The sequence below is a fragment of the Haliotis cracherodii genome, unplaced genomic scaffold (assembly GCF_022045235.1).
Source record: "Haliotis cracherodii isolate W230 unplaced genomic scaffold, xgHalCrac1.p SCAF_6, whole genome shotgun sequence".
In the NCBI taxonomy this organism is placed as follows: Eukaryota; Metazoa; Mollusca; class Gastropoda; order Lepetellida; family Haliotidae; genus Haliotis; species Haliotis cracherodii.
Window position 1 is genome coordinate 30,073,959 of NW_027266319.1, and position 27,514 is coordinate 30,101,472.

The following is a 27,514-nucleotide window of genomic DNA, read 5'->3' on the forward strand; positions in this document are numbered from 1 at the left end:
TGTTTCGTGCTTTACGGAACTAATTTCAAATTGGTGACAACGTTTCAAAACATATTTTGACAAAATATTGATTAAAAATTTGAAACCTGAACAAAAGAACATTCTGGAATGGCTAATAGATAGTCTAGATAGTCTAGATAGTCTATATTGTATGGATTCAGTCGTTAAGCTCGTAACTATCGTTCGGAATACCCAATGTTAATGTTTTCGAAGATGCATGATTCGAAATCACATTCCGACTGTCACTTTCATGATCTGGTAAGGGACGCTCTGATTGGTAAGGTATGTAAGGTCGTTCTAACGTGACCCCTAATGGGATGTCCTCAGATCTTTGTTTAGCGGTAGAGAGAACTAAGATCTGATTTTAATGAGATTGCAATACCATAATTTTATTTTCAATCACAAATACTTCACCTAGTTCAGGTGACTGCACCAGAGTAGCATGGATACAGAATCTCACCTTCACACAGTGATATAACACTAAACATGCTAAAGGGATGTAAATGTGCCAGACAAGTTATTTTGTATAAAAGACAAAAAGCCATATAAGGGATCCAAAGGTTGTTTTCTTATTTTTCAAGCTGTCAGAACACTTAATGATAACTATTTTGAATTATATCATTTTCTGCTAAAAATTCTTGCCAGTTGAAATAGAATCACGAAATCATGTGTGCAAATACTCATGAAGTGAAAACAAGACATTCCAGCGATAAGGAATATTACAGTTATGACAAAATTTGCATAGCGCAATATCCATTTTGCTAGAGATGAACATCATAATTGAGTTTTGATCACACAGAGTACTGGGGACCTGTCCTACCTGGAATCTCCACAGGGAGATAGACATGGGGTACTGAGGACCTGCTCTACCCTGGAATCTCCACAGAGACAGACATGGGATACTGGGGACCTGTTCTGCCCTGGAATCTCCACAGAGACAGACATGGGATACTGGGGACCTGTTCTGCCCTGGAATCTCCACAGAGAGACAGACATGGGGTACTGGGGACCTGTCCTACCTGGAATCTCAACAGGGAGACAGACATGGGATACTGGGGACCTGTTCTGCCCTGGAATCTCCACAGGGAGACAGACATGGGGTACTGGGGACCTGTCCTACCTGGAATCTCAACAGGGAGACAGACATGGGATACTGGGGACCTGTTCTGCCCTGGAATCTCCACAGGGAGATAGACATGGGATACTGCGAACCTGTTCTGCCCTGGAAACACCACAGGGAGACAGACATGGGGTATTTGGGACCTGTTCTGCCCTGGAATCTCCACAGGGAGACAGACATGGGGTACTGGGGACCTGCTCTACCCTGGAATCTCCACAGGGAGATAGACAAGGGATACTGGGGACCTGTTCTGCCCTGGAATCTCCACAGGGACAGACATGGGGTACTGGGGACCTGCTCTGCCCTGGAATCTTCACAGGGAGATAGACATGGGGTACTGGGGACCTGTTCTGCCCTGGAATCTCCACAGGGAGATAGACATGGGGTACTGGGGACCTGTTCTGCCCTGGAATCTCCACAGGGACAGACATGGGGTACTGGGGACCTGTTCTGCCCTGGAATCTCCACAGGGAGAATAGCATGTGGTACTGGGGACCAGGAATCTCCTCATGAAGACAAGCATGCAGTTGTGGGGACCTATTCTGCCCCTAAATCCAAACAGAATACATTGGGTGTGTTGTATGGATATTAGAGAAGACAAAAACATGTAAAAAAAGCTGCTAGACATAAAAAAAGACTTCAAACATATCCTCTCGTTTTGTCCTTTAAGCCAGATTACCTGAGAAAAGAATTGGTTCACTTACCCCTTTACTGACGGAGCAGCGCACAGACAACTGACTGCCATTCAGAGTGTGAACGGCATCCAGGCATCGCAGAGCATCCTCTTCGTTCACATAGGTTAAAATCGCCATCAGCTTATTTCTGGAAAGAAAGATTAGTCGGTATAGGTAACAGTCATAAGGGACATGGATGTCTTAGGGGGTCACATAGTCCCCTCATAGACATGGGTGCTGAGAACGTATTCTATCCACTATCTCATCATGTCCAGTACAATCTATACAAGTGACGAGACCCTATTGTAGTTCCTCGTATAGGTGAGGTGAAATTGGGTTTAACGTCGCGTCCAAGATTATTGCACTTATATAGCGACGTGCATGCACGTGTATGTGTGTGTGTGGCTGCTTGTACTAGTCCGGACTGATGCCGATTTATAGTGCTAGCTCACTGAGATACCATGCCGCAGTTTAACACGAATACCCCACTCAGACACAGTATACTGACTCCGAGCCGACCAGTCCTTGTTTTAGCCCCTTAATGCCGAGCGCCAGACAGGGTAACAACAAGTACAATCTTTTAACGTCTTTTTGTATGACGCGGCCCGGGATCGAACCCCGGACCTTCCGCTCTCCGGGCGGACGCTCTACCACAAGACCACGGAGGCGGTCCCTCGTATAGACATCTCATCCCCTCTAACAGACATGAGGTGCACTTAACCTAAAAGCTTCACATCCAATACAATCTATACAAATCATGAAGCCAACACCACTGATACTAACTCTTCAGATTTTCAACAGAAGTCCTCTTCACTGTCAACTACACACAACTAGTTGTCACCACTGTAGCACAAATCCCCCTACAGCTCTTCAGTGCACAAAGGCGGGAAAATCCTCACTTCTTTCCAAACATCTGGCAACTAGAAGCAGATGAATGGGGAGGAGGGTGGGAGTACTTCTGATGTAAAAGAAGGAGTATTCCTAGAATTATTAACAATAATAACTATTGTTTCTATAATGCTTATGAATCCTCTACCTCTTTTACATCATTGCCAGAATACACCAGAGGGACAGGCGGGCCCTGCCTCTAGTGGACTCCCAGTGTAGTTGACAGTAGCTATTAATCTTGTGATTCCATCCAATAGTGGTTGTTTCCAAACCCTAACAGGTGTCATCAGCTATATAATCATCTCCAGACGACTTGAAAACATTCTCAAAACAAATATGCGGTAACATCACTACAATTACCATTTTTATTTGATGTTATTCATGTAAATGACATCATTAGATGTTCTAAAATCCTTCCTCAGATTCATTTCCAGTTGTGACATAACTTCCGGTCTTATTGCTCTTTCAGTTATGACATTACCTCCCGTTTTCCATCCAACAAGATGTCATTTCTAGTTACAAATTACTTCTGATTGTCACTTCCAGCTATTACATCACTTCCGGCTATGGCTCTGCACTCAATAACCAAGATAAATAAACAAGATAAATAACCAAGATAAATAACCAAGATAAATAACAAAGATAAATAACCAAGATAAATAACTAAGATAAATAAACAAGATAAATAACCAAGATAAATAACCAAGATAAATAAACAAGATAAATAAGCAAGATAAATAAGAAGGTGAGGCTACCTTCTGAAGCTGCAGATCTCTGCTCCTCTGGCTTTTCCATAGAATAAGGGAAAAACTATTGACAGATGATTGATTGAGCTGCCACAATAGGACTTAGGGAGTATATCCCTTCAAGGTCTGGCTGAACGTCACATAAAAGCATAGTGTGAGCCCCACTGACAGCTGGATACTAGTTGTTCTATTGATACTGTATTCCAGCACGCAAGACTCATAGCCAAGGCTTTTATTTCATGGCCTGATAAAGATGCAAGAAAAGAAGTTGAATCTTGGGCTCAACAATAACCTTTAGCTAAAGATTTTAGCCATCCTGCCACTGTGGCTTTGGTAATGTCTGTTGCGAAAGTCTTGCAGGAGAAAAAAAGTCTTTTCCTGGGTGCCCTGTGTGGTTCTCTAGCCTTAAACTAGAAACTGAGTTCAGGACAAACAAGACAATTTGGATGATCAACTGCTGGGGATAATGCAGGGGCAGTATACTGTCACATAGTGTGTAGAAGTAGATGATTCTTGGCAACAAAGTCTCGGAAGTGATCTTCCTGCAGTAGTACTCAACATCAGGGTAAGAGTTGAATAGTCTAAGGCGTGGAGTTCCGAGGCTCTGGCTGCTGTGGCCATGGCAAGATGAAATGTAGTTTTCCTTGCTTCATGGATTAATGTCATGAATGTAGCATGAGCCATTGGTTCAAATGGTTCTGTTAGAAGGGCTGTTAGACAAAATAATAGATTCCATTTCGGAAATGTCCAGGGTGATCTTACATCTTCTATTAGAAATGACTGCAATAGTTTATTATCTTAAGATGATCTCTGATAGGCAATCCATCAAGATATAATGCAGAGTGTAGTGCCTATCTATAGCCTTCTATTGTGCCATGTTGGAGCTTTTTATCTTGACACAGATGTAACAAAAAGTCTGCCACCAGAGGAATACTGTAAACGGAATTTTTTGCGACCGTTTTATTATTGCGAGTTTTGCGAACGAGACTCAATCCCAAAAATTAAAAACGCAAAAATAAGTATAAATAATACATACATACTTTATTCATTGCAACACGTCATCAAATGTTGAAATCATCAACCAGAACCACAAGTTACTCAATAAGTTAAAAACACAAATGAATGCAGAATGGTCACACAATACATCACAAATGACAGTGGAAACAGACCAATTAGTGTCACCGTTGCCTCACAGTAATCCTGCCTTCTTCCAACCTCGCTTGATTTCGTCAGTGTCCTTTGCAATTTTGTCAACACAGGAAACAAGCCATCTTGCGTGAATCGGTTTCATGACACTGGTCAACTTTCCGGCCAAATCAGATTAACTAGCTTCGGAGAGAAGCTGTCTATTGTTTGGTAATCGAGGTGTCATCTCAACACAGCAACTCTCAAAAATATCTCGTCGCAGTATTGTCTTTGATGTGGTATTTGCAATATTTTAACGGCGCAGAAATAAAGCTGTTTACAGTAGTTACAGTTCTATCTCCCAGACCCTGTTATCGTCTCCACTGGAGGAACTTCTTCCATCTTTTGTTGTAAAAAGTGATGAACATGGTCTCAAGGATTTAGCAATGCCTTTAGAGACAGAAGCTGGCACCCTGCAACCTCTGTGTGATAGCTTCCAAGTGGTCAGATGGAAGATAGATTGTTGTGAAATATGTCCGACCTGGGTTGACGTAGGATATCACATCAAGGTGCTTGGTGAAGAGGATCTTCTGTTGGCTGTGATAATGGCCATATTGGAGCTATTAGAATGACACAATCTGTCACTTCTATCTTCCTAATCACTTTGTCTAGTACATATATTTTGTACAATGTCCCTCATTCAGTCTTGCTTGACAACAGTATAAGGATCTATACTGAAACATCACTTTTTACAGTATTAAAGAAGTTGTTAACCATAAAATTGTGTCTACCTTGACATGGTTTTATATATTTGAGTTCTAGTCAATTAGCCACTGTAGACTGATTGCTGCTAATGTGGTGACAACTAGTTGTGTGTACATGGTGTAGTTGACAGACTCCTGATGAAATTCTGAAAATTTAGTTACAGTGTGATTGTAGCCAAAATGCAGCAATTTGGCAATGATGAAATAGAGGTAGAGGTAGACCTTGGGGTCTTCTGCTGGTGTATTAACAATACCAACAACTGCACTTACGCGCCAGTTGGTTTGAGTACGTAGTAATCCAGATCTCCCCACTTCACGAAGTAGTTGTACACCTCCCCTAGGTTGGTCCCAACAGGCACATTGGTCACAAAAAGGCGATGTTTCTTGTTTTTCTGCAACAGAAAAAAGCACATTTACAAAATGTTATTGCACATTCAAGTTTGATGACACGTTAATACCTCCATTTTTTACACATCCCCATCACCCCCTAAAACTTTTGTGAAAAAGTTGACATACTCACAGAGAATTTCAGAGAGTAAACCACTGCATAAAGTTTATGAAAATATAACACTACAGACAGAAACCATGCATCAAGACAATACACTAGCAGCAGGGCTTTGAACAAGAATAGTCTTGAACATCAGGCATGCAATGTGTTGTCACTGGAATACCGACATGATGGATGTGAGTGTTCAGTCTTAATCTGGACAAAAGCATAAAGTGCAGCAGAACTTGGGAACCAGGTTGAGAATGGGGCAGGTGCTTTTACTCAGTTCTGGGGAAAAACCCACAATTGGCTTTTAACCCCTGTGCATTTGATACCGAGGGTACCAAAGTACCATTGCAAAAAAAAACAAAGAATATTTTCAAAGTTCCACACTGAACTCAGCAGTGTTTGGGTCATTATTGTGTCCTCTAGTCTAATGGTTGATTGTTTTTACATTTGCACAGCCGCTGAAGAAACATTGGTCTTTCTCAAAATGTTTCTTATGTTATATGTATACAGCTGTCAGGATGATGTGACACACTTAGAGCACATGGGGGGGTTGGGTAGGGGAATCCCCCGATAGGAGCTAGCTAGCTAGATATTCATTATTTCATCCATATTAAGACTAAAGCATATATAATATATATAGTTATTACACCACAAGAGCTAAATTAATGGTAGAGGAAATCAACAGTATATATACATAGTTATAACAGCGATGCCCACTTTCTTATTGTATAACATATGGTGAGAATCATTTGCTGCCATACATGGGAATCAAAACGTGTTTCACATTCAGCAGGTACACCCCCAAGCAATAGACATAAAAATATCTTCATCTCTCCATAATTCTACAAATATGTCACCATCAAGAAAATTACGAATTCTATTAAAAAGGAGGTCTCGTTTGTGGAGGCTGAATTGACATGACATAAAAACATGGTTAACAATATCATTATGTGCCACATTGGCATTTCTTTAGACTGTATACAGGATGATCCTATGCGTGCAAGCTGAACAATGTCAGCAAAGTTATCTGAGTGTAAGTTAGCAAGTTTCCTTAACCTCTGTGCACGACCGGATCTGATGACGAGGTATCTTGACAGTGACACTCTGGTCTGAAGTTCTCTTTTTACTGTTAATGCATCATGGTGGCATACACTTTATTAACTAATTGGGTCCAAGATTTCCTATGAATAATACACGATTTATATAATACAAAGTTGTCTATTTCATCACCCAGTTTACATTTTGTGGCAAGCTGTAACATGTTAAGTATTGGCGACATCATATCCCATTTACGCTTCAATGACTGTTACTTTACATTGACACTGTGCTAGCCTGGCCATGAATAGATGTTTAAAGATAAACCTTGTTTTTGTGTTGAGAAGTTTTCCCAAAAGAAGTACACACTGATCCATATATCTTTGCAGAGATATAACACTCACCACATGTCGAGCAATAATATAAGGTGTTTGTTTTGGAAACCCTTCCATTTCCTTACAGAAGCATCGTTGTATTATTTCTAACATTTCATATTCTTTCAGCGAAACCCATTATACATTACAACCATATAAACCACATGGTAAAACAACTCTTTCCATGTACGAACAACAGCATATGGGTTAGGACCACCAAAGTACAAGCCAAAGTTCTGATTAGTTCTGATTAGTATTTATTAATTTTCCGAGTTTCTCACAAGCTAAGGTTGTACGCTCAAGGGAAGATCTGCCTGCACAGATAAATACTCCTGCATATATAACAGAATCCTTTACTGGGAGTTAGATTTCACCTAAATATAAGTCTGAGGGTGGCATTAGGGGTTGGATTGGTCCCTGGACTGTATTTTGCTGAACCCCTCCCCCGCCCCCTCATAGCATTTTAGTATGCCCTCCCCAATACAGAACATTTATCTATGACTCTTTCTCTCTGAAATAAATAACCAGTCCTCAAATGATGTTCAAATAAATAAATAAAAATTATTTGAATTTTTTTTAGATAGGTCTGTGTCGTATTTTCATGTGCCCAGCCGCACCCCCCTCCTATTTGTTGTAATAACATTTTTTTTCAAAACAACTTAAATCCTCCATCCGCCCCCTACTACAGGAACTGTGCACCAAACCAACACATTCATGGAAGGTGTTTAAACTGGCACGATCTTACTTGCCTTTCATGGCATTTACATATGACAGAGATACTTTTCATTTTTAGCATCGAATTTGAAAGGTGTTTCTCTTACACACAAAAACAGAAGCAGCCCCATCCTCACCTCTCCTTGAATATACCATGAACCATCTTTACTTTACCAAAACCAGGTAGCAGCTGACTTCACAAATACCTACCAATATTTATCTTTGTCCCTAATGTCTGATCAGTGTGTAGTGTAACATTGTCCTAACGTCAATGTAAAGTCTTCAACGTGTCAAAGACCCATAACTTTTGACATGTTTTGTATTATCATAAATTTCATGTTTTGGCAGTAAGGTTTCTGGTAGCCTTCTCCATCGAAGGTCATCAAGAATTTTCTCAAAATAAAACCCCACCCTAGAAATTACCATCATATTCAAATTATACAGCCTCAAGATAATGTGCACACGTATCTTACATAACTGGAATGTTCTCTGCTTTCCGGTGAATAAATCCAAAATAACCTCTCATTTGAGCCATGTTTCACAATATGACCTCCAATGACCTTGACCTTATATGGAGGTAACCTAAAATTTGCGCTGTTAAGACCTATCCTAGAGATCATATAAACCATGGGAGAAGTATGGGTTTGTGGAGTGCACCACCAAATATATCTTTGTCTGAACATGATGAAAAAGAATTTAGAACATACATACCTCTTGAACAGCTGACATATTTGTTGGATCTGGAAAAAATAAACAAGCAACATCTAAAACATATCTCATCTTTTAATTTGACACATTTAGAATACCTTTTTACATCATAGTGTTTGCCATGCCTACAGCAATGTCCCATCTGTATCACCATGGCCTGCAAGCCAGGCAAACAGGAGCATGTTGAAACACTATCGCCACTCATCTTCCCGAGGCAAGAGAGTTAACTGACTTTAAAAGTCCAGTTTCCACCCTTGCCGAACTGGCCTGGAATTACTGAGCTCGATCGTTGAGCCACCAGTGGCTATTACCAGTAATGTCCCTTCTAAGCCTCTCCTATGGACCAAGCAGATTCCACCTCTCGTATCACTTGCGTTGGCTTCACACAAAATGGTGGCGCCCAGTCAGGACGATCTGATCGATAATCAAGATCTATATTGTGATAAAACGGGTCTTACATCGCGAAATGCATCAAATCACTTGAGCACCTTGATTAAAAACATGAAAGAATTTGGAAAATATCTGCTGACAATGAGTTGGCGGTGCATATGCTTTGCAAATCCTGCAATCGATCGAAATCGAATCGACAGTTTATGAACTGGATATTGATTTCGGTGCGCGATTTTGATTGAACTATGAATAGACTCGTTAGTCCAGACAAAATGTAACTCCATAATACCAGCCTAGTTCAGCAAGGGTGGAATCTGGACTTTTATAGTCAGTTAACTCCCTTGATTTAGGAAGATGATACCCACTGGGACCACCCATTACTCAAGACAAGACAATCAAACCAGTGATTTTAGCCAGTAGTAGGAACAAATGAAACATCTGTAGCTCTATGCAAGGACCCTCATTGGTAACTAAGGTATTTTATATCATATTACAGGTATATTGTCAATCCCAATTCTCAGGATTGTGGAGAAAAGAAAATCCTACCTTTTGCAGCTTCTTCCAACTGAAAACAAGAAACAGAAGATGTGTATTAACAAAAAAGTTAAGTGTCATCACTATCAGAAATTAAATCTTTTAACTCAGTCTTGACAAGTTTACTGGAACTCTTTGTAAATGGCCATTAAAGGGATTACAGTGAGCAGCTGGTGAGTGACACACTGGTTTAAGTGGTGACCGTGGTGATGCTGGGATGTGTTCGGGTGAAAAGTTTTTTGAAGCTGGAAACTTTGTACTTGGGTGTTATATAGAATATATATTTTAGTTGTCGGATCTAAAAAGATGTATGAATAGTGCATATTTTTCAACAAGATTTATTATCACAACCAACAAATAAAAAAACAGAAGCCACTCATGAATCAAAATGTTTTTATTTATGAGTACAGTCAAGTCCTGTCAATCAGACAATGTTAGATGAATATGATCATATTTGAATAACAATTACGTTGGATAAATAAACTGAAGTAAAACTTTTGTGATCCAAATTTGGACAACTACTCGATAGATAATGAAACATGTACATGTTATAAAATAATTAAGAAGGAAATCTTAATATTAATATGTTATACTGTTTATATGTCTTCTAATCATGGCACATCGAAAAGCTACTGTTACGGGTTGTAGGACTCATTCAAAATTCTGTTGAAAGCAAAGCGCAAGAAAATGATTTCTTATTGGCTAATGTCAACTTCCTGTTAGGCATTTCATCGGTCAGTCAAAGTTGCTATAGGTCGTTTTGACGAGACCTGTCATGGGATGTCCTCAGCGGTAGTGAGAACTTAGATAGGATTATAATGATATAAAGGTAATCTTGATTAATCCTCTTCTGTTTATTTGAAGGATTAATTGTTTAGCTGTGAGAATGCCACCAACAATTTATCATGCTAACAACATAAAATAATGTTCCTAACAGGGTTCCTAATTTCTTGCTTATGATCAGGTGGAGAAAAGACACAGATGTCGCCCATTCTTATAACTACCACCACCCCACAACACACACACTTCAGTTATTGTCAACACATCGTTCTCCTCCACACCAACCTTTGAATTTCAATTTTATAGGGCTAGCCCATTAAGATACTTTGCCATATTTTAACATGATTACCCCGCTCAGACTTGAAGAAGAGCAGAGCACCAGACAGGGTAGCAGCAAGTACCATCTTTTAATGTACAGTCAAGTCTCATTAATCCGACACACATTAATCCGACAATCGGCTATATCCGACACTAATGATGGGAACCGATTAAATCAATGCTATTTAGACCCGTAAATCCGACAGTCTCGCACTCCGACTCCGACACACCTAATTTGCAATGAATTACCGAAATCACTCATTAATCAGTCTTGTTAATCCGACACAATGATCAGCGTACTCCGTGGTCATCTTTCCGCGAGTACACAGCCCGTGTTTTGATGCGAGACGAATCGGCTGGTAGCTGCATATTAAAATGGCTGCAGCGATAAACTTGCTTAACAATAAACAATTCCGCAAACAATGTAACATAAGAATAAGAATATTTATTATATATTTTTTATTACGTGTTTGAATCCTTATCTATCGTGTAGTTGTCCGATTTTCGATCACGAACGTTAATACTACTAAATTTTGTTTACCCGAACTACCCGTTAATCCGACATAATCATATGCAACCATGGATGTCGCATTAACGGGACATGACTGTATTTTGGTTTGACATGGCAGGGGATCGAACCTTCCACTCTCTGGGCAGACACTGCCACTAGACCATGGGAGGCAGTCCCTACAAGAAAGGAATGTCTATACTTACCGGTGTGTTTTTGTCTAATAGACATACAAACAGCTTCTGGGTTTTCAGTATGTGGGGCACATCCAGACACTTAAGACCATCTGCATCTTTGTCGAAGGAAACATAGCCATTGTTTTTATTTCTGGAACAGAGTGAGAAGAGTTTTATACGGCTTTGTACAGAATATTGGTTTGTCAGCTTAAATTGGGAGCAAATGATTCAACTCGCAGACACTTTCCACTTTGGTGACATCCACAAGATTGGGTAGGGTGCTGACAAACCAAGGATCATAGAAGGTGTATCTTTGAACACATGGTTAGCAGATCCTGGTAGAGCTAACATACTGACGTTATTCCTCTCACTGGGGTTAAAATGGGCTCCCAGTGTTTAAGTGAGTGAGTGAGTTGGGTTTAACGCCGCTTTTAACATTATTCCAGTTATATTGCGGCGTGTCAGCTTATTGTGGGAGGAAAGCCCGAAGTGATGCAGGTCTAAGACGTTTACCACTTCGGTGAAACCCACGAGCACAGGTATGGTGCTGACAAACCCAGAAACATAATTGGGGCGAACCGGGATTCGAACCCACAATCATAGGTTTCTGGCGTGTCAAAGGGATGCAACTCTGCACAGCGAATTGCGGCGCCTTAGACGACTGGGCCACCCGTGCCCCCACCATCTGTTAAGATCTGGGCAACAATCGTAATGATAGGGTTGACGCCCATTCTGCCTGCTTCCGGCTCAGATATATAAATACATTGCGGCTTCTTTTAGGTCTCCTTATCCATTTGATTCCTGTATCCACAACTTATGTCACCTTCAGTTGTTAGCTCAGTGGATTAATCCCCAACAGGCATTCATTGTGTGGAATAGGACCGAGGACAGTTGGTGGTTTATTGCCCAAACAGGATGTCAGTAGTAATGCTAGTCACAGATTGTTAATTGTTGTTTTAATCATGTGTTAACTATTCACAATGTCAAGATCAGGAGTCTCAGTAGGATTAACATGTGAGGCGAAATGGTGTTTAACGTCGCGTTCAAGATTACTACACTTGTTGTTACACATGGTAATACCATCTTGTAACGTCTTTTGGTATGACGCCCCTCAGGATCGAACCACCGACCTTCTGCTGACCAGCAGGCACTCTACCACTAGACCACAGAAGTGGTATGTAGGATTAACATAATCCCGAGATATATAAATGTGGTAAACATATTGGCCAATGAAAACACTTGTCACTGCTGTGCTGGTAGCTTTAAGCCACGCCCCCAAATAGGTTTGTTTTGAGAGACGATAAGGTAGACACAACTTTATGGATAACAACTTCTTTAATACTGTAAAAATAGATGTTTCGGCATAGATATATAAGCATCTATACCGAAACGTTGCTTTTTACAGTATTAAAGAAGTTGTTATCCATAAAGTTGTGTCTACCTTGTCATCCATCAACTTCTTAGAAATGCCTATCAACCAATTTGAGAGACGATTATGGGGCATGTGATTTCAGCACTTTAACTTGAACACTTAAATACTTTCAACGAATATTAAGATTTTTTTAGTGTATCTAGAAAAATTGAGCTAATTGTTCATTGGAAGCAATGAGTGAGGTGAGGCAAGGCGTATGCATGCGTGCGTGCGTGCGTGCGTGCGTGCGTGCGTGCGTGGTTTGTTTTTGGATACCCCACTCAGACACACTATACCGACTCCCAGCCATCCTTGTTTCAGTATACCCCACTCACCCACAGTATACCGCCTCCTTATCCCCTTAATGAAGCGCGCCAGACAGGGTTACAAGAAGTGCCATCTTTTAATGTGTTTTGATGAACCAGTCGGGAACTGAACCCTGACCTTCCGCCCACCGGGAAAACGCTCTATTCACTATACCACAGAGGCGATGGAATGCTGCATTAAAGGGCAAGTTCACACGGAAATGAACCATTTTTTCTTGTACTTTTTCCACATCAAATGTGTTAACATAGAAGTGTCATAGACAAAAATATAAAAACATAATATTTAATTAACATATTTTTTGCACTAAAACGATTTATATTTTTCACATTTACCAAGTGTTCTATTTCCATAACAAAAACACCATGGCTTATGCCCCTTGCAATATGACGTCACTGGTGCCAATTGATAAACATTATGACGTCATCATGCTATGTGAGAGCCGCTTCACGTGGTGTAGGTACAGCTGTGTGATTCTAGCATCTCAGATGCCAGCCAGAATTGTGTTATGCTGAGTCACCACTGCGCCGGAGTGTGTCGTAGACCATGTTGTTTTACCGCAAACTGGTCCTTGATATCTTTTGCGTTGAGAATAGACAGGGACCCAGTTGAATTGGCACCAATTACGTCATAATCTATGGGGGATAACTCAGGCCTATTTCGCTCGTTAAACGAAGGCCTCATAACGGCATATCACTTTCACACTATTGTGAGCTTCCTACTTTCACTGTGAAAAAAAATTAGTGTATATTTTCAAACACAGATACTAACTAATTCTAAAATTGCGTTTTGTTTAGAAAAAGAAAGAAAGTGATTTTTGCGTGTACACTTCCCCTTTAACTTACTGCCGACTTATTGTGCATGAGTGGATTTTTCCCCACTTGGAGAAGTGCTCTGTCAGTTCGGAGGAAGTCACACCAGTAGGTATGTTGGACACAAACAGCTTGATCTTCTGCGAGGACTGCAACAGAGAAAAACATACCATAAACATTTCCTTGATAATTATAAAAAGAAAAGAAAAGTTGTTTCCATTCCACTATGACCAAATTAACAAGAGTCATCGGAAGAAAAAAAATCATCTGACTGTTACTTTAAGACCAACTTTATGAAAGAATTTCCATCTAATATGTTTGTACGTATACAAAAGTAGTTATTGAGCTATCGAAACAAAACCCTGGAATTGGGATTGGGAACTTTGTATTTCTATGTCAGGTGCACACCGTATGAACCGAGTTAAAATCAAAATCATAAATTCTAAAAATCCCTATATAGCAAAAGGCACCAGTTGACAACCTGGTTTTAGTATGTGCACAGTTTCAAGAAAGAGTACATATTAGTTTTAGAGATATTGCTGGACAAACACACCACTATGAACAGAATCAAAGTCAAAGTTGTTGCCATGGAAACAGAAAATATATGAATTCTACCCTAAGTAGCAAAAGGCACCACTTCAGGTTGCGTTTGATATATCTGCAAAGTTTTGTTGAAAGATATTGAACAATTTTTGAATTGTGCTCCGAAAACCAAATCCACGCCCCCTTTAGAGGCTAAGTCCAAATTGCTCGATATTTTCAAAAGCTATTGCCCGAGGATGAACTCTTTTAATTTTTTTTAGCTTAACAGGGTTCCAAATTTCTTGGTAATAATGTCTGATTAGGCGGAGAAAAGACAGACAGATGGCATCCATCGTATAACCACCATCACTACCATCCCCCCACAACACACACACTCCAATGATTGTCAACACATAGTTCTCCTCCATCCTCCCCCCTCCCCCCACCAACCCCAATCTGGGAATTTCAATTTTATAGTGCCAGCCCACTGGGGTATTCTGCAACAGTCTACCCCACTAGACTCCAAGCCGGACAGTTTTAGCCCCTTAATGCAGTGTGCTAAGCAGGGTAACAACAAGTACCATCTTTGTACATCTTTTGGTATCACGCAGCCAGGGATCGAACCCCCAACATTCTGATCTCTTGACACAGATGCTCCGCCACGAGACAACTGAAGTGGCGGTCCCGACAAGAAGGGGATGTTTATACTTACTTGTTTGGTTGCATCCAGCAAACGTACAAACAGCCTCCTGTCTTGCAGTATGTGGGGTGCATCCAGACATTTCAGAGCATCTTCATCTTTGATGAAAGAAACAAAGCCATTGTTTTTGCTCCTGGAACAGAGTGAGAAGAGTTTAATACGGCTTTAAAAAGAATCTTGGTTTGTCAGCTTAAATTGGGGAGCAAATGATTCAACTCGCAGACACTTTCCACTTTGGTGAGACACACAAGATTGGGTAGGCTGCTGACACACCACGGATCATATAAGGTAGAATCTTTGAACACATGGTCAGCAGATCCTGGTATAGCTAACATTTCCAAGGGAAGCAACTCTACACAAACCAAATCATACTGACATGATTCCCCTCACTGGGGTTAAAACAGTTTCCAGGTGTCTCAGGCATTTGAAATGTTAACAATCATAATGATAGGGCTGACGCCCCGTCTGCCTGCTTCCGGCTCAGATATTTAAATACATTACAGCTTCTTTTCTATCGGCTCATCTATTGGATTCCCGTGTCCACAACTTATGACACCTTACACCTTTTTAATAAAGTCACTGAAGATGCCTTCAGTTGTTAGCTCAGTTGCTTATTCCCCGAATGTCATTTATTGTGTGGAATAGGACCGAGGGCAGGTGGTGGTTTACGTACTACCCAAACAGGATGTCAGTAAAAAATTGGTCTTAATTATTCACAGTGTCAAGATCAAGGGTCTCTGTAGGATTAACTGGTGAGGTGAAATCAGGTTTAACGTCGCGTTGAAGATTATTACACTTGTTTTAGTATACCCCTCTCAGACACAGTATACCGACTCCTAGCCATCCTTGTTTTAGTATACCCCACTCAGACACAGTATACTGACTCCTAGCCATCCTTGTTTAAGTATACCCCACTCACACACAGTATACTGACTCCTAGCCATCCTTGTTTTAGTATACCCCACTCAGACACAGTATACTGACTCCTAGCCATCCTTGTTTTAGTATACCCCACTCAGACACAGTATACCGACTCCTAGCCATCCTTGTTTTAGTATACCCCACTCACACACAGTATACTGACTCCTAGCCATCCTTGTTTAAGTATACCCCACTCAGACACAGTATACTGACTCCTAGCCATCCTTGTTTTAGTATACCCCACTCACACACAGTATACTGACTCCTAGCCATCCTTGTTTAAGTATACCCCACTCACACACAGTATACTGACTCCTAGCCATCCTTGTTTTAGTATACCCCACTCACACACAGTATACTGACTCCTAGCCATCCTTGTTTTAGTATACCCCACTCAGACACAGTATACTGACTCCTAGCCATCCTTGTTTTAGTATACCCCACTCACACACAGTATACTGACTCCTAGCCATCCTTGTTTAAGTATACCCCACTCACACACAGTATACTGACTCCTAGCCATCCTTGTTTTAGTATACCCCACTCACACACAGTATACTGACTCCTAGCCATCCTTGTTTTAGTATACCCCACTCAGACACACTATACCGACTCCTAGCCATCCTTGTTTAAGTATACCCCACTCAGACCGGGAAAATGCTCTTACCACAATACCACAGGGGCGGTGGAATGCTGCATCAACTTACCGATAACTTATTGTGCATGAGTCGACTTTCCCCCACTTGGAGAAATGCTCTAACAGTTCGTCTGAAGTCATGCCAGTAGGTATGTTGGACACAAACAGGGAGATCTTCTGTGAGGGCTGCAACAGAGAAAACCACAGCATAAATATTTCCCTATTATTTTAAGAAAAGATTTAATGTTATTTCCATTCCACCATGACAAAATTAAACATGATCTCTTTGGAGTTAGAAAAGACATTGAATGATGCAGCATCTTAACCAGCACTTATTCTGATTACTTTATATGTAGTTTTGCATAATTATATAGACATACTACAACTGTGACAGTGAGGTGCATGACAATTTAGCTTTATACATCAAAGTGACCACATCACGTGCTCGATGTCAGTATGTGGAAGATAAATAAAAAAAGTGAAGATAGTTTTTCACATTTAGGACATTTTCTCAATGAAAGTAATATTTTTCTAAGTTTGTACACTTGTCCAAATTAAAAAACGTGAGTGATGTGACACAGGTTTGAGGCTGGCTGCAAGAACTCTGGGTAGGCTGGTAGGGGAGTGATTGGCTTCATACGGCCGAGGCATGTCCAATCTAATCAAGCTGGAAATTAGTATTTTGTAACTCATCCCAAAGAACACATGAGCTTTCATTTCAATTTGCCTCTAATAAAATAACATTACTGAAGCCAGTTTACTCTGTGCAGCGCTTTTGTTGTTGGCATCACTGTGAGGAGCTTTATTGTTTTTATATGAGAATTGTATCTAAAATTATTTCATGCATGATTTGAAAACAGACAGAACTGCAGACATACAGTCCCTTTGAGTGAGTGAGTGAGTGAGTTGGGTTTAACGCTGTTTTAAACATTATTCCAGTTATATCGCGGCGTGTCAGCTTAATGTGGGACGAAAGCCCGAAGTGATGCAGGACGTTTACCACTTCGGTGAAACCAACAGGCACAGGTATGGTGCTGACAAACCTAGAAACATAATCGTGGCGAACCGGGATTCGAACCCACAATCATAGGTTTCTGGTGTGTCCAAGGGACACAACTCTGCACAGCGAATCGTGGCGCCACTAAAATAATTGAAGCAAGTCTTGCAAGTTCTACACTGCACGCATCACTATCATGATGTCACGTCACTCATTGTGACGAAAGAGATCAGTCACAGTCAGATGAGCGAAGGCATTAAAGATCAAATCTCAAAACTCAAAAACTGATGTTGAAAGAATTAAAACCAGGTAATTTGCATATGTTTTGTATTTGTTCAAAGTTGGGGCTGATAAAACAGGAACACTGCACAAGACAGATCATCTACCGGTATGAAAGAAGGTGATGTGTGTTTCAAACACACATAGGTTTTGAGCAGGTGCATCACTAGACAAATATAGACCCCACGTTTAGCATGTTGAATGAGAAACTTGAGAACGTACAAACCTCCAGAGATGCTGAAGCAGATGGTATTTCCTGTGGATCTGGAACAAAGAAACATGTAGCCTTTATAACAAATCTAGGTTTTATTTGACACATTCATATATATTCAATTCTATGGTTTAAGGAAACAAAATTTAAGGACCCTTCTTACAGACATTTGGGCTGGGAACCTTATCTCATCACATCCAGTAAAATCTATACAAGTGAGGCCCAAGTGTGGTCCCCTCTTACAGACACTAGGGCTGAGAACCTAATCTCATCACATCCAGTACAATCTATACAAGTGAGGCCCAAGTGTGGTCCCCTCTTACAGACACTGGGGCTGGGAACCTAATCTCATCACATCCAGTACGATCTATACAAGTGGTGAGGCCAAACCATTGTCCCTTCTTTACAGACATGGGTGCTTTTGACATGATTTTGAACCTTAACACATCACATCCAGTACAATCTATTCAAGTGATCACAGTTTCATCTTACAGACATGGGCTCTCCCCACCAATGGATTAGTGTTGGCAGTTTTCAGCATCTGAAATCAAGGAACAGAAGATGCATAACAATCAATATACATCTGAAGAAGTGTCAAATATCAAACAATAGTTATTATTGTTAATAATTCAAAGAATACGACCTCTATTACATTCGGAGTAATCGCATCCACCTCATCAATTTTCTGCATCAAGATGTCAGATAAGAAGTGAGCGTATAAGCCGAATTTTGAGGACCAGAAAAAAGATTCTGTAGAAAGGGGTCGGCTTATCCACGGGATACACTTTCATGATAGTATTTTTCAGATCCTGATCTGTCAGAAACATCGCCTGAATGACGGTCCGATAGATTACAACTTCCCGAAAGTTTGGAAGTTGCCACGACTAGAGCCATTATTGTTATAAATTATCAATAAAGTAATTATTATACACCAAGTCGGCGAGTTATTCCGTTCGCCATTTGCAAAAACATGTGATCAGCTGTTTCCTGTGACGTCACAAACGGTGACCACTGTGATTGCTTCCTGTTGTTTAAAGCAACACGGCACACAAGGAAATGAGCATTGATAATAACGGGCCGATTGGTAATGTCATGTTGTTTACACAAACATTTTCAAGTTGTGGGTGCTTAGCGATCCTGTTGGGAGTAGGGGCTTAATTCCTTTGTTTTCGAGAGATTAGATTAATAAACTGGAGAAGCCTGTGAGTAAGTGATGGTCATTCAATGTGTTAATAGTATGATAGTTTATTTAATTCAATTGGATTAACATACAATAGTGGTGTAAAAGGGGTTATAAAAGTTGGTATATTTTTACTGACTGACACAAAAAAAAGGTGATCAAGCCTCATGCCATTCTAATACAGGAGACTAAACTCAGTGAAAAAGCCAAATTCACACTACCTGGGTACTCCCAATATAGAAAAGACAGAAAAAGACTTATGCCTGGCAACAAGGGAGGAGGACTAATCACCCTTGTCCACGACAGCTGTACCTCCAAGAATATTGAAGCAAACGTAGGAAACCTTGAAACCCAAGTAATCTCCCTAAAACTGGCAAATGGCAACGAATTACGCATAGCTAACATATATCACAGGGTTACCCATGAAACGAACATGGAAGAGCTAACAAGACTAGCTCAAATAGTAGGCAAAAATGGGATAATCCTTGGTGACTTTAATGCCCACAGCCCTCTTTGGGAAGACAGGAATGATTCATGCAAATACGGCAAAATGGTAGAGAAATGGGTTGAGGACGACAATCTCATAACTCTGAACAACGGCAGTCACACACGTTATGACCAAGTCCACAACACGTGGAGTTCAATTGATCTCACAATTGCCACCAAACACCTCGCCTCACATTGCATATAGAATATGTGGAAAACAGATGTCAAAAAGACCTGAACGTATTACAGGCAATTTCAGGCACATCTTGGGGCACATCGAGGGACACTCAGCTGGACCTCTACAAAGCTCTTATCAGATCAAAAATTGACTATGGTTGTGAGGCTTTTCACTCAGCATCAAATACTGTCTTGAGGCGCCTAGACAGAATACAATACAAAGCCCTAATGCTGGCCACAGGCGCAGCGACAGGCACCTCACTAGAAGCACTACAAGTAGAAACGGGAGAACTCCCATTGAAACTAAGAAGAGAGCAGGCAATATTATCGTTCTGGGGACGAACATCAAACCCTTTGGTTAAAAAGATATGGCAAGACAAAAACGCTCGAGATGAAGCCCTAGCTCGAAAAAATCCCTCACTAAAGCCATCTGGGATATTAGTACGTGAACTCATTTGAAGTCACAATTGCGATGACATTCAGCCTCCAGAAAGTCACTACAAAGGGTTACACCCTCCCTGGACTTTACAAACTCCCAAAGTTGACACTGCTTTAACATAAGAAGTCACTAAAAGAGAAAACCCAACCCTACTACGATCAGTAGCTATCACTAAAATTCAAACTACCTGGGACAGCTGGGCCCATATATACACTGATGGATCCAAGAATCCTATCAACAACAGTGCTGGTTACGGGATCCATATCCACAGCTCCAAACCCCAAGCACATTCAGTTCGCTTGCCTGATGGTCAGTCAGTATTCACGGCTGAATTGGAGGCAATTCATCATGCACTCAAACTCATACCGGAACTCCCGGAAGCAAAGGCAGTCGTCCTATCAGACTCACTAAGTGCACTTCAGGCCATCAGTGGGAGAAACTCAAACTCCAGGCCAAACACAGTCAACAATATTCTATACGAATATACAAAACTATCGGACCAAGGGCAACAGGTGGAGCTGTGTTGGATCCCCTCTCACATAGATATTCATGGAAATGAAAAAGCAGACTCACTGGCGAAGCTAGCTCTAGACAAAGCGGATATACAGCCTATTCCCTTTAGTAAACTAGAGATAAAAAGCAAAATCAAAGCCTCCATAGCAAAAAGATGGCAAGCCCAATGGGACGCAAGTAAGATCGGCAGATGGCTATACAAAATTCAACCCAAGGTCCAACAAAAGCCAAACTCATACTCAAATGAAAGGAAAATTGAAACTGCTATCTCACGCCTCAGACTTGGTCACAAAAAGCACTATGACAAGGTTTGTTCATCTTGCAATCAGGCTGAAACCATTGACCACCTGTTACTAGAATGTCAAGACCATGCCCCAGCCCGGGCTAGGTTAAAACAAGAATTGCAGTTAGATCCGCTATCTGTCATAGATCTCCTAAAGCCAAGAGATGCAATAGCGAAGGCCAAACTAACTCTATTTCTGAGAGATGGACAGCTGCTCGAACGTATATAAACAGAGCAGCCAAGGATAAAAATGAAATCATATCAATATAAAAAAATAGAAATCATATCAATGCAAAAACAGAAATTATGTGAACACCGAAATCACAATAGATATGTGAACCCTTCTCACACACAGGAGTCCCAAAGAGGGACAGGTCAGCCGAAATTGCCTAGGCAGAAGGCGACCTCTTAAACACCTAATGCAACAACAACAACAACTGACTGACATTTTCATCATGAGTTTTAAACGAAAACGCCATGCTTACGATGCTGAATTCAAACTGTGAGTCTTCGCTCCTGCTGATATATTTTCTCACGGGTTCATAATTCTATATACACCGATTCACAAAATGGCGCTTGGTTGTTGATGGCAACATATAACGATCATTATGAGATTAAAAAAAACCACGAGAAACAGCTTCCCACATTATGAAAGTGGATGACTGGTTTGTTAAATCTTTATTAGAAATATTAATGACTTTTTCAATATAATTACAACATTTTTCATCTTATATTTTTGAATATCTGCGAGTACTGGCACATGTCTTGCAGTCCGACTTCGCAGTGTTTTTTGTCTTTTAATTCCTGATTCGGCTTATCTGCGGGTCATATCATTTTCTTTCGTATTTCAATGGTCAAATTAACACCTCAGCTTATCTACGGGGTCGGCTTATCTGCGGTCATATACGGTACAGTTTATGATGGCAAACAGAAGTTTTGATAGCAAATGGTTTTTTTTACATTCAACGATCTGTATTATATACATCACGTAATAATTACTTCAGGATGCATCATGACGGATGTTGTTGCCTCCAACCATCCACCTCAAGTCAAGAAAGGTCAAGCTAGTACAACAGACAATACAGAACATCACCAGGAAAACTCAGAAATCTCCCCGTCAACAATCTGCACTCTTTGAGATAAGCCTCGCCTACTTTGGAACAGTCAGCCACAAAATGCAAAGACTCTTAAAGAAACAGACCAAGATTGATGTAGTCTCAGGAGAAGTCACAGCATTCAGAACACAATCAAAGCCACATGGCAACAGCTAGTGGTCAGCTGGTGGTGGCTGTGGTGGGCATGGTTGCAGCGAGGATGGGCTTGGTCGAGGTGCTTTTGGAACTCGGAAACAGGGTCAAGGATAGTTCCAACTCAAGGATCAGAGTGAGGGTGAAATGCACAACGTGACATAGGACAAAAGATTAAAAATTTCATACTGTGAACCACCCAAAAATGAAGTTTTGTTTTTTTGTTTCTTGTTTGACTCCGCACTCAGCAACAGTCCAGCTATATGAAGGCGTCAACAGGTCAATGACATGCTATCAAACAAGTCACAGAGCCTGACTACCACATCCATATGGTGACCTTTAACAATAAGCATAGGCTGCTGGAGACCAATCCTAACCCAGATCCCCACAAGGTCCCAATATGCAAATGTCACATCTGATTTTTACTTTACCAGTTACAGTGCTGACATGGATTATATTCAGACAAATCTTGTCATAGTTTTGACTAATAACGGAAAAATAAATATCACTCACAGACTTGCTCTTGTCCGACACATGTATATACAGAATCCTGTCTTGGATACTGTGGCTCGGAAAGTTCAGACATTTCAGAGCATCTTCTTCATTGGTGAAGGACACAAAGCCAAACTTATTGCCTCTGAAACAGAGAGAGGGGAAATAATGTGCACAGCTGTTGAACGTCACATTCAAAATGAAAGCGATGTGTATGCATATATGTGTGTCTCGGTATACAAGTACTAAACAAAAACTGGTTTTAATGTGTTAAACCACGGAGATACCATGCTGCAGTTTAACATGGATACTGTTTACCAACTCTGAGCTTTCCCGTCCTTGTTTTATTTCCTTAGCGTTTACAACAAGCACCATCTGTTAAGTGAGTGAGTGAGTGAGTGAGTTGGGTTTAACGCCGCTTTTAACAGTATTCCAGTTATATCACTGCGTGTCAGCTTAATGTGGGAGGAAAGCCTGAAGTGATGCAGGTCTAAGACATTTACCACTTCGGTGAAACCCACGAGCACAGGTATGGTGCTGACAAACCTAGAAACATAATCGGGGCGAACTGGGATTCGAACCCACAATCATAGGTTTCTGATGTGCCCAAGGGACGCAACTCTGCACAGAGAATGGCGGCACCTTAGACGACTGGGCCACCCGTGCCCCCACCATCTGTTAAGATCTGGGCAGACATTGTAACTACTAGACCACAGAGGCAGTCTCATGATGTTTTTTGTTTGCTGTTAAGGCTTCACTCAACAATATACCAGCTAAATGACGACGGTCTGTAAATAATCGAGTCTGGACCAGACAATCCAGTGATTGAAATCATGAGAATTGATTTGGGCAGATGGGATGTGATGTCATGCATCAAACCAAGTCAGCGAGCCTGACCAACCGATCCCTTTAGAGGCCTGTTACGACAAGCATGGGCTGCTGAAGATAAATTCTAACCTAAATCGTGCTGTGTATGAAGATGATCGGGAATGATGTGCCATCTTACCTCCCAAGTTTCCCTGCTAGTTCGCAGGAGAACATGTTTCCCCACTGGGAGAAGTACTTAAACAGTTCGTCCTGAGTCACGTCAGCAGGTATGTTGGTCACATACAGCTTGTACTTCTGTAAGGCCTACAACAGAAAATTGTAGCATAACATTGTAAACTGACAATGGTTGTCCAAAAACACATTTTTGTTTGTTTGTTTGTTAATGCCCTTTTTGAGGTTGCATGATCAGAAAACAAATTCCGAATGTTACTTATCTGGTAAGCAACACTCAGAATGGTGAAATGAATGGTGAAATGAAAGGTCATTCTGGCGTGAACCATAATGGAATGTTCCCCGATTTTTGTTTAGTGGTAGCAGTACCTCATTGGTAAAACATTATCATCCTTCTTGCATAACTAAGGGAAGTAATTCTCACTATTGACGATACTGATTATTTCTTTATGTATAAGAAAGAATAAAATAAAATCTTTGATTGAAATAAATACGTACGACCATATTCGTAAGACTCTTCCTTGGGTCTGAAACGGAAGTTGTAAGTCTGTTAAAAAGTGGATACAGTATCCATGTCCATGGTATCAGGACTGCATGACTCTCTCTCTCTCTCTCTCTCTCCGCCCGCCCGCCCGCCCGCACAAGGGACGCAACTCTGCACAGCAAATTGCGGCCCCTAAGATGAATTGGCCACCCACGCCCCCCGATTAAAGCTAGAAGCAATTAATTTTGATGATCCAATCATCAATCATGAGTTTACAAGCAATTGTGCACGACCTTCCCATTTGTGGACAACTTACCTGCCTTCTTTTTGTCCTGGAAAAAGAAACAAGGTTATTAATTAGAAATTTCAGTTTTGATAAATAACAACATGAACAAAAACTGTCTTTGTTTTATAATGTATTGTCTGAAGCCACACTCAGTCCTATTCCTATAACATGTCCTGTAAATAATTGAGTCTGGACCAGATTCATGTCATCCATGGTGTTCACCACAATCAACATGATCAACCAAGTCACCAACAAGCGACAAGCATGGGATACTTGGGTGACAAGCATGGGGTAGTGGGGTGACAAGCATGGGGTAGTGGGGTGACAAGCATGGGGTAGTGGGGTGACAAGCATGGGGTAGTGGGGTGACAAGCATGGGGTAGTGGGGTGACAAGCATGGGGTAGTGGGGAGACAAGCATGGGGTAGTGGGGTGACAAGAATGGGGTACTGGTGTGACAAGCATGGGGTACTGGTGTGACAAGCATGGGGTACTGGGGTGACAAGTATGGGGTACTGGGGTGACAAGTATGGGGTACTGGGGTGACAAGAATGGGGTACTGGGGTGACAAGCATTGGGTAGTGGGGTGACAAGCATGGGGTTCCGGGGTGACAAGCATGGGGTACTGGGGTGACAAGTATGGGGTACTGGGGTGACAAGAATGGGGTACTGGGGTGACAAGCATTGGGTAGTGGGGTGACAAGCATGGGGTACTGGGGTGACAAGCATGGGGTACTGGGGTGACAAGCATGGGGTTCCGGGGTGACAAGAATGGGGTACTGGGGTGACAAGCATGGGGTAGTGGGGTGACAAGCATGGGGTACTGGGGTGACAAGCATGGGGTACTGGGGTGACAAGCATGGGGTTCCGGGGTGACAAGCATGGGGTACTGGGGTGACAAGCATGGGGTTCCAGGGTGACAAGCATGGGGTTCCGGGGTGACAAGCATGGGGTACTGGGGTGACAAGAATGGGATACTAGGGTGACAAGCATGGGGTTCCGGGGTGACAAGAATGGGGTAGTGGGGCGACAAGCATGGGGTACTGGGGTGACAAGCATGGGGTACTTGGGTGACAAGCATGGGGTACTTGGGTGACAAGCATGGGGTACTTGGGTGACAAGCATGGGGTACTTGGGTGACAAGCATGGGGTACTTGGGTGACAAGCATGGGGTACTTGGGTGACAAGCATGGGGTTCCGGTGTGACAAGCATGGGGTACTGGGCACACAAGCATGGGGTACTTGGGTGACAAGCATGGGGTTCCGGGGTGACAAGCATGGGGTAGTGGGGTGACAAGCATGGGGTACTTGGGTGACAAGCATGGGGTACTGGGGTGACAAGAATGGGATACTAGGGTGACAAGCATGGGGTTCCGGGGTGACAAGAATGGGGTAGTGGGGCGACAAGCATGGGGTACTGGGGTGACAAGCATGGGGTACTTGGGTGACAAGCATGGGGTTCCGGGGTGACAAGAATGGGGTACTGGGGTGACAAGCATGGGGTACTTGGGTGACAAGCATGGGGTACTGGGCACACAAGCATGGGGTACTAGGGTGACAAGCATGGGGTTCCGGGGTGACAAGTATGGGGTTGTGGGGTGACAAGCATGGGGTACTTGGGTGACAAGAATGGGGTACTGGGGTGACATGCATGGGGTACTGGGGTGACAAGAATGGGGTAGTGGGGTGACAAGCATGGGGTACTGGGGAGACAAGCATGGGGTACTGGGGTGACAAGCATGGGGTTCCGGGGTGACAAGCATGGGGTTCCGGTGTGACAAGCATAGGGTTGTGGGGTGACAAGCATAAGGTACTGGGAGCCTACTGAGCCCCCAGGGAGACAAGCATCGGGTACTCGGGACCCCAAGGGAGACAAGCATAGGGAACTGGGGACCTACTGAGCCCCTCAATCCCTTGGGACAACAAGCATGGGGTACTTTGGACATATTCTACCCAACAACCCCCAGGGAGACAAGTATGGGATACTGGTGACCTATTCTACCCCCACAACCCAAGGGAGACAAGCATTGGGTACTTGGGACCTATTCTACCCCACAACCCAAGGGAGACAAGCATGGGGTACTTGGGACCGATTCTACCTCACAACCCCCAGGGGGACAAGCACAGGGTACTTGGGACCAATTGAGCCTCACAATCTCTAGGGCCCACAACCATGGGGTACTGGAGAGCGTGTACATATGTAGAAGTATTTTGGAGCTCACCGTGACAATAATTTGTTTCTTCTGGATGAAGTGCGGACCAGCAGCAAGAGCGGCCTGAGCATCTTCTCGGCGCCTGTACTGTACAAGGCCTTTTCCTGAAGAACTGAAAGAACATGCTAGGTGTTTATTTCTCACTTCTCATGTTACTGCCGTCAAATAGCTGGAATAATTGCTGAGTGCAGCTTTAAACAACAAACAAACAAACAAAACTTATGTTGCTCATTTGCTGACACTCAAAATCAGGAATGTGGAAAGACAGTGAGGTGCCATTTCAAAACAGTGTCTGATGTCTGATGTCTGAGATAAGCCAAGGTTAAACCACAGACAGACACGGCCTATTTGACAGGAAAATAACTGACAATTATTGGTAACGGAAACACGGACGTGTGGGGAAAGCCATGGTTAGACCACAGACAGGCACGACCTATTTGACAGGTAAATTACTGACAATGATCGGTTATTGAAACACTGATGTGTGGGGAAAGCCAAGGTTAAACCACAGACAGGCACGGCCTATTTGACAGGTAAATTACTGACAATGAT

The 27,514-nt window shown here is 42.0% G+C and overlaps 1 protein-coding gene across 1 annotated transcript in view; it reads right to left on the minus strand.

Moving 5' to 3' along the window:
• Positions 1 to 27,514, minus strand: part of LOC139445103 (uncharacterized) — a 44,734-nt gene that overhangs the window by 10,717 nt on the left and 6,503 nt on the right. Inside the window, exons 7-21 of the mRNA XM_071226193.1 lie at positions 26,972 to 27,074; positions 24,781 to 24,796; positions 24,479 to 24,507; positions 23,988 to 24,112; positions 23,003 to 23,126; positions 18,657 to 18,705; positions 18,180 to 18,217; positions 16,748 to 16,863; positions 15,132 to 15,252; positions 13,931 to 14,046; positions 11,381 to 11,501; positions 9,581 to 9,599; positions 8,648 to 8,676; positions 5,588 to 5,709; positions 1,825 to 1,942 (exon numbers count right to left, since the gene is read on the minus strand). Coding sequence (XP_071082294.1) covers positions 1,825 to 1,942; positions 5,588 to 5,709; positions 8,648 to 8,676; positions 9,581 to 9,599; positions 11,381 to 11,501; positions 13,931 to 14,046; positions 15,132 to 15,252; positions 16,748 to 16,863; positions 18,180 to 18,217; positions 18,657 to 18,705; positions 23,003 to 23,126; positions 23,988 to 24,112; positions 24,479 to 24,507; positions 24,781 to 24,796; positions 26,972 to 27,074 — 1,246 coding nt within the window. The remainder of the gene's footprint in view (positions 1 to 1,824; positions 1,943 to 5,587; positions 5,710 to 8,647; positions 8,677 to 9,580; positions 9,600 to 11,380; positions 11,502 to 13,930; positions 14,047 to 15,131; positions 15,253 to 16,747; positions 16,864 to 18,179; positions 18,218 to 18,656; positions 18,706 to 23,002; positions 23,127 to 23,987; positions 24,113 to 24,478; positions 24,508 to 24,780; positions 24,797 to 26,971; positions 27,075 to 27,514) is intronic.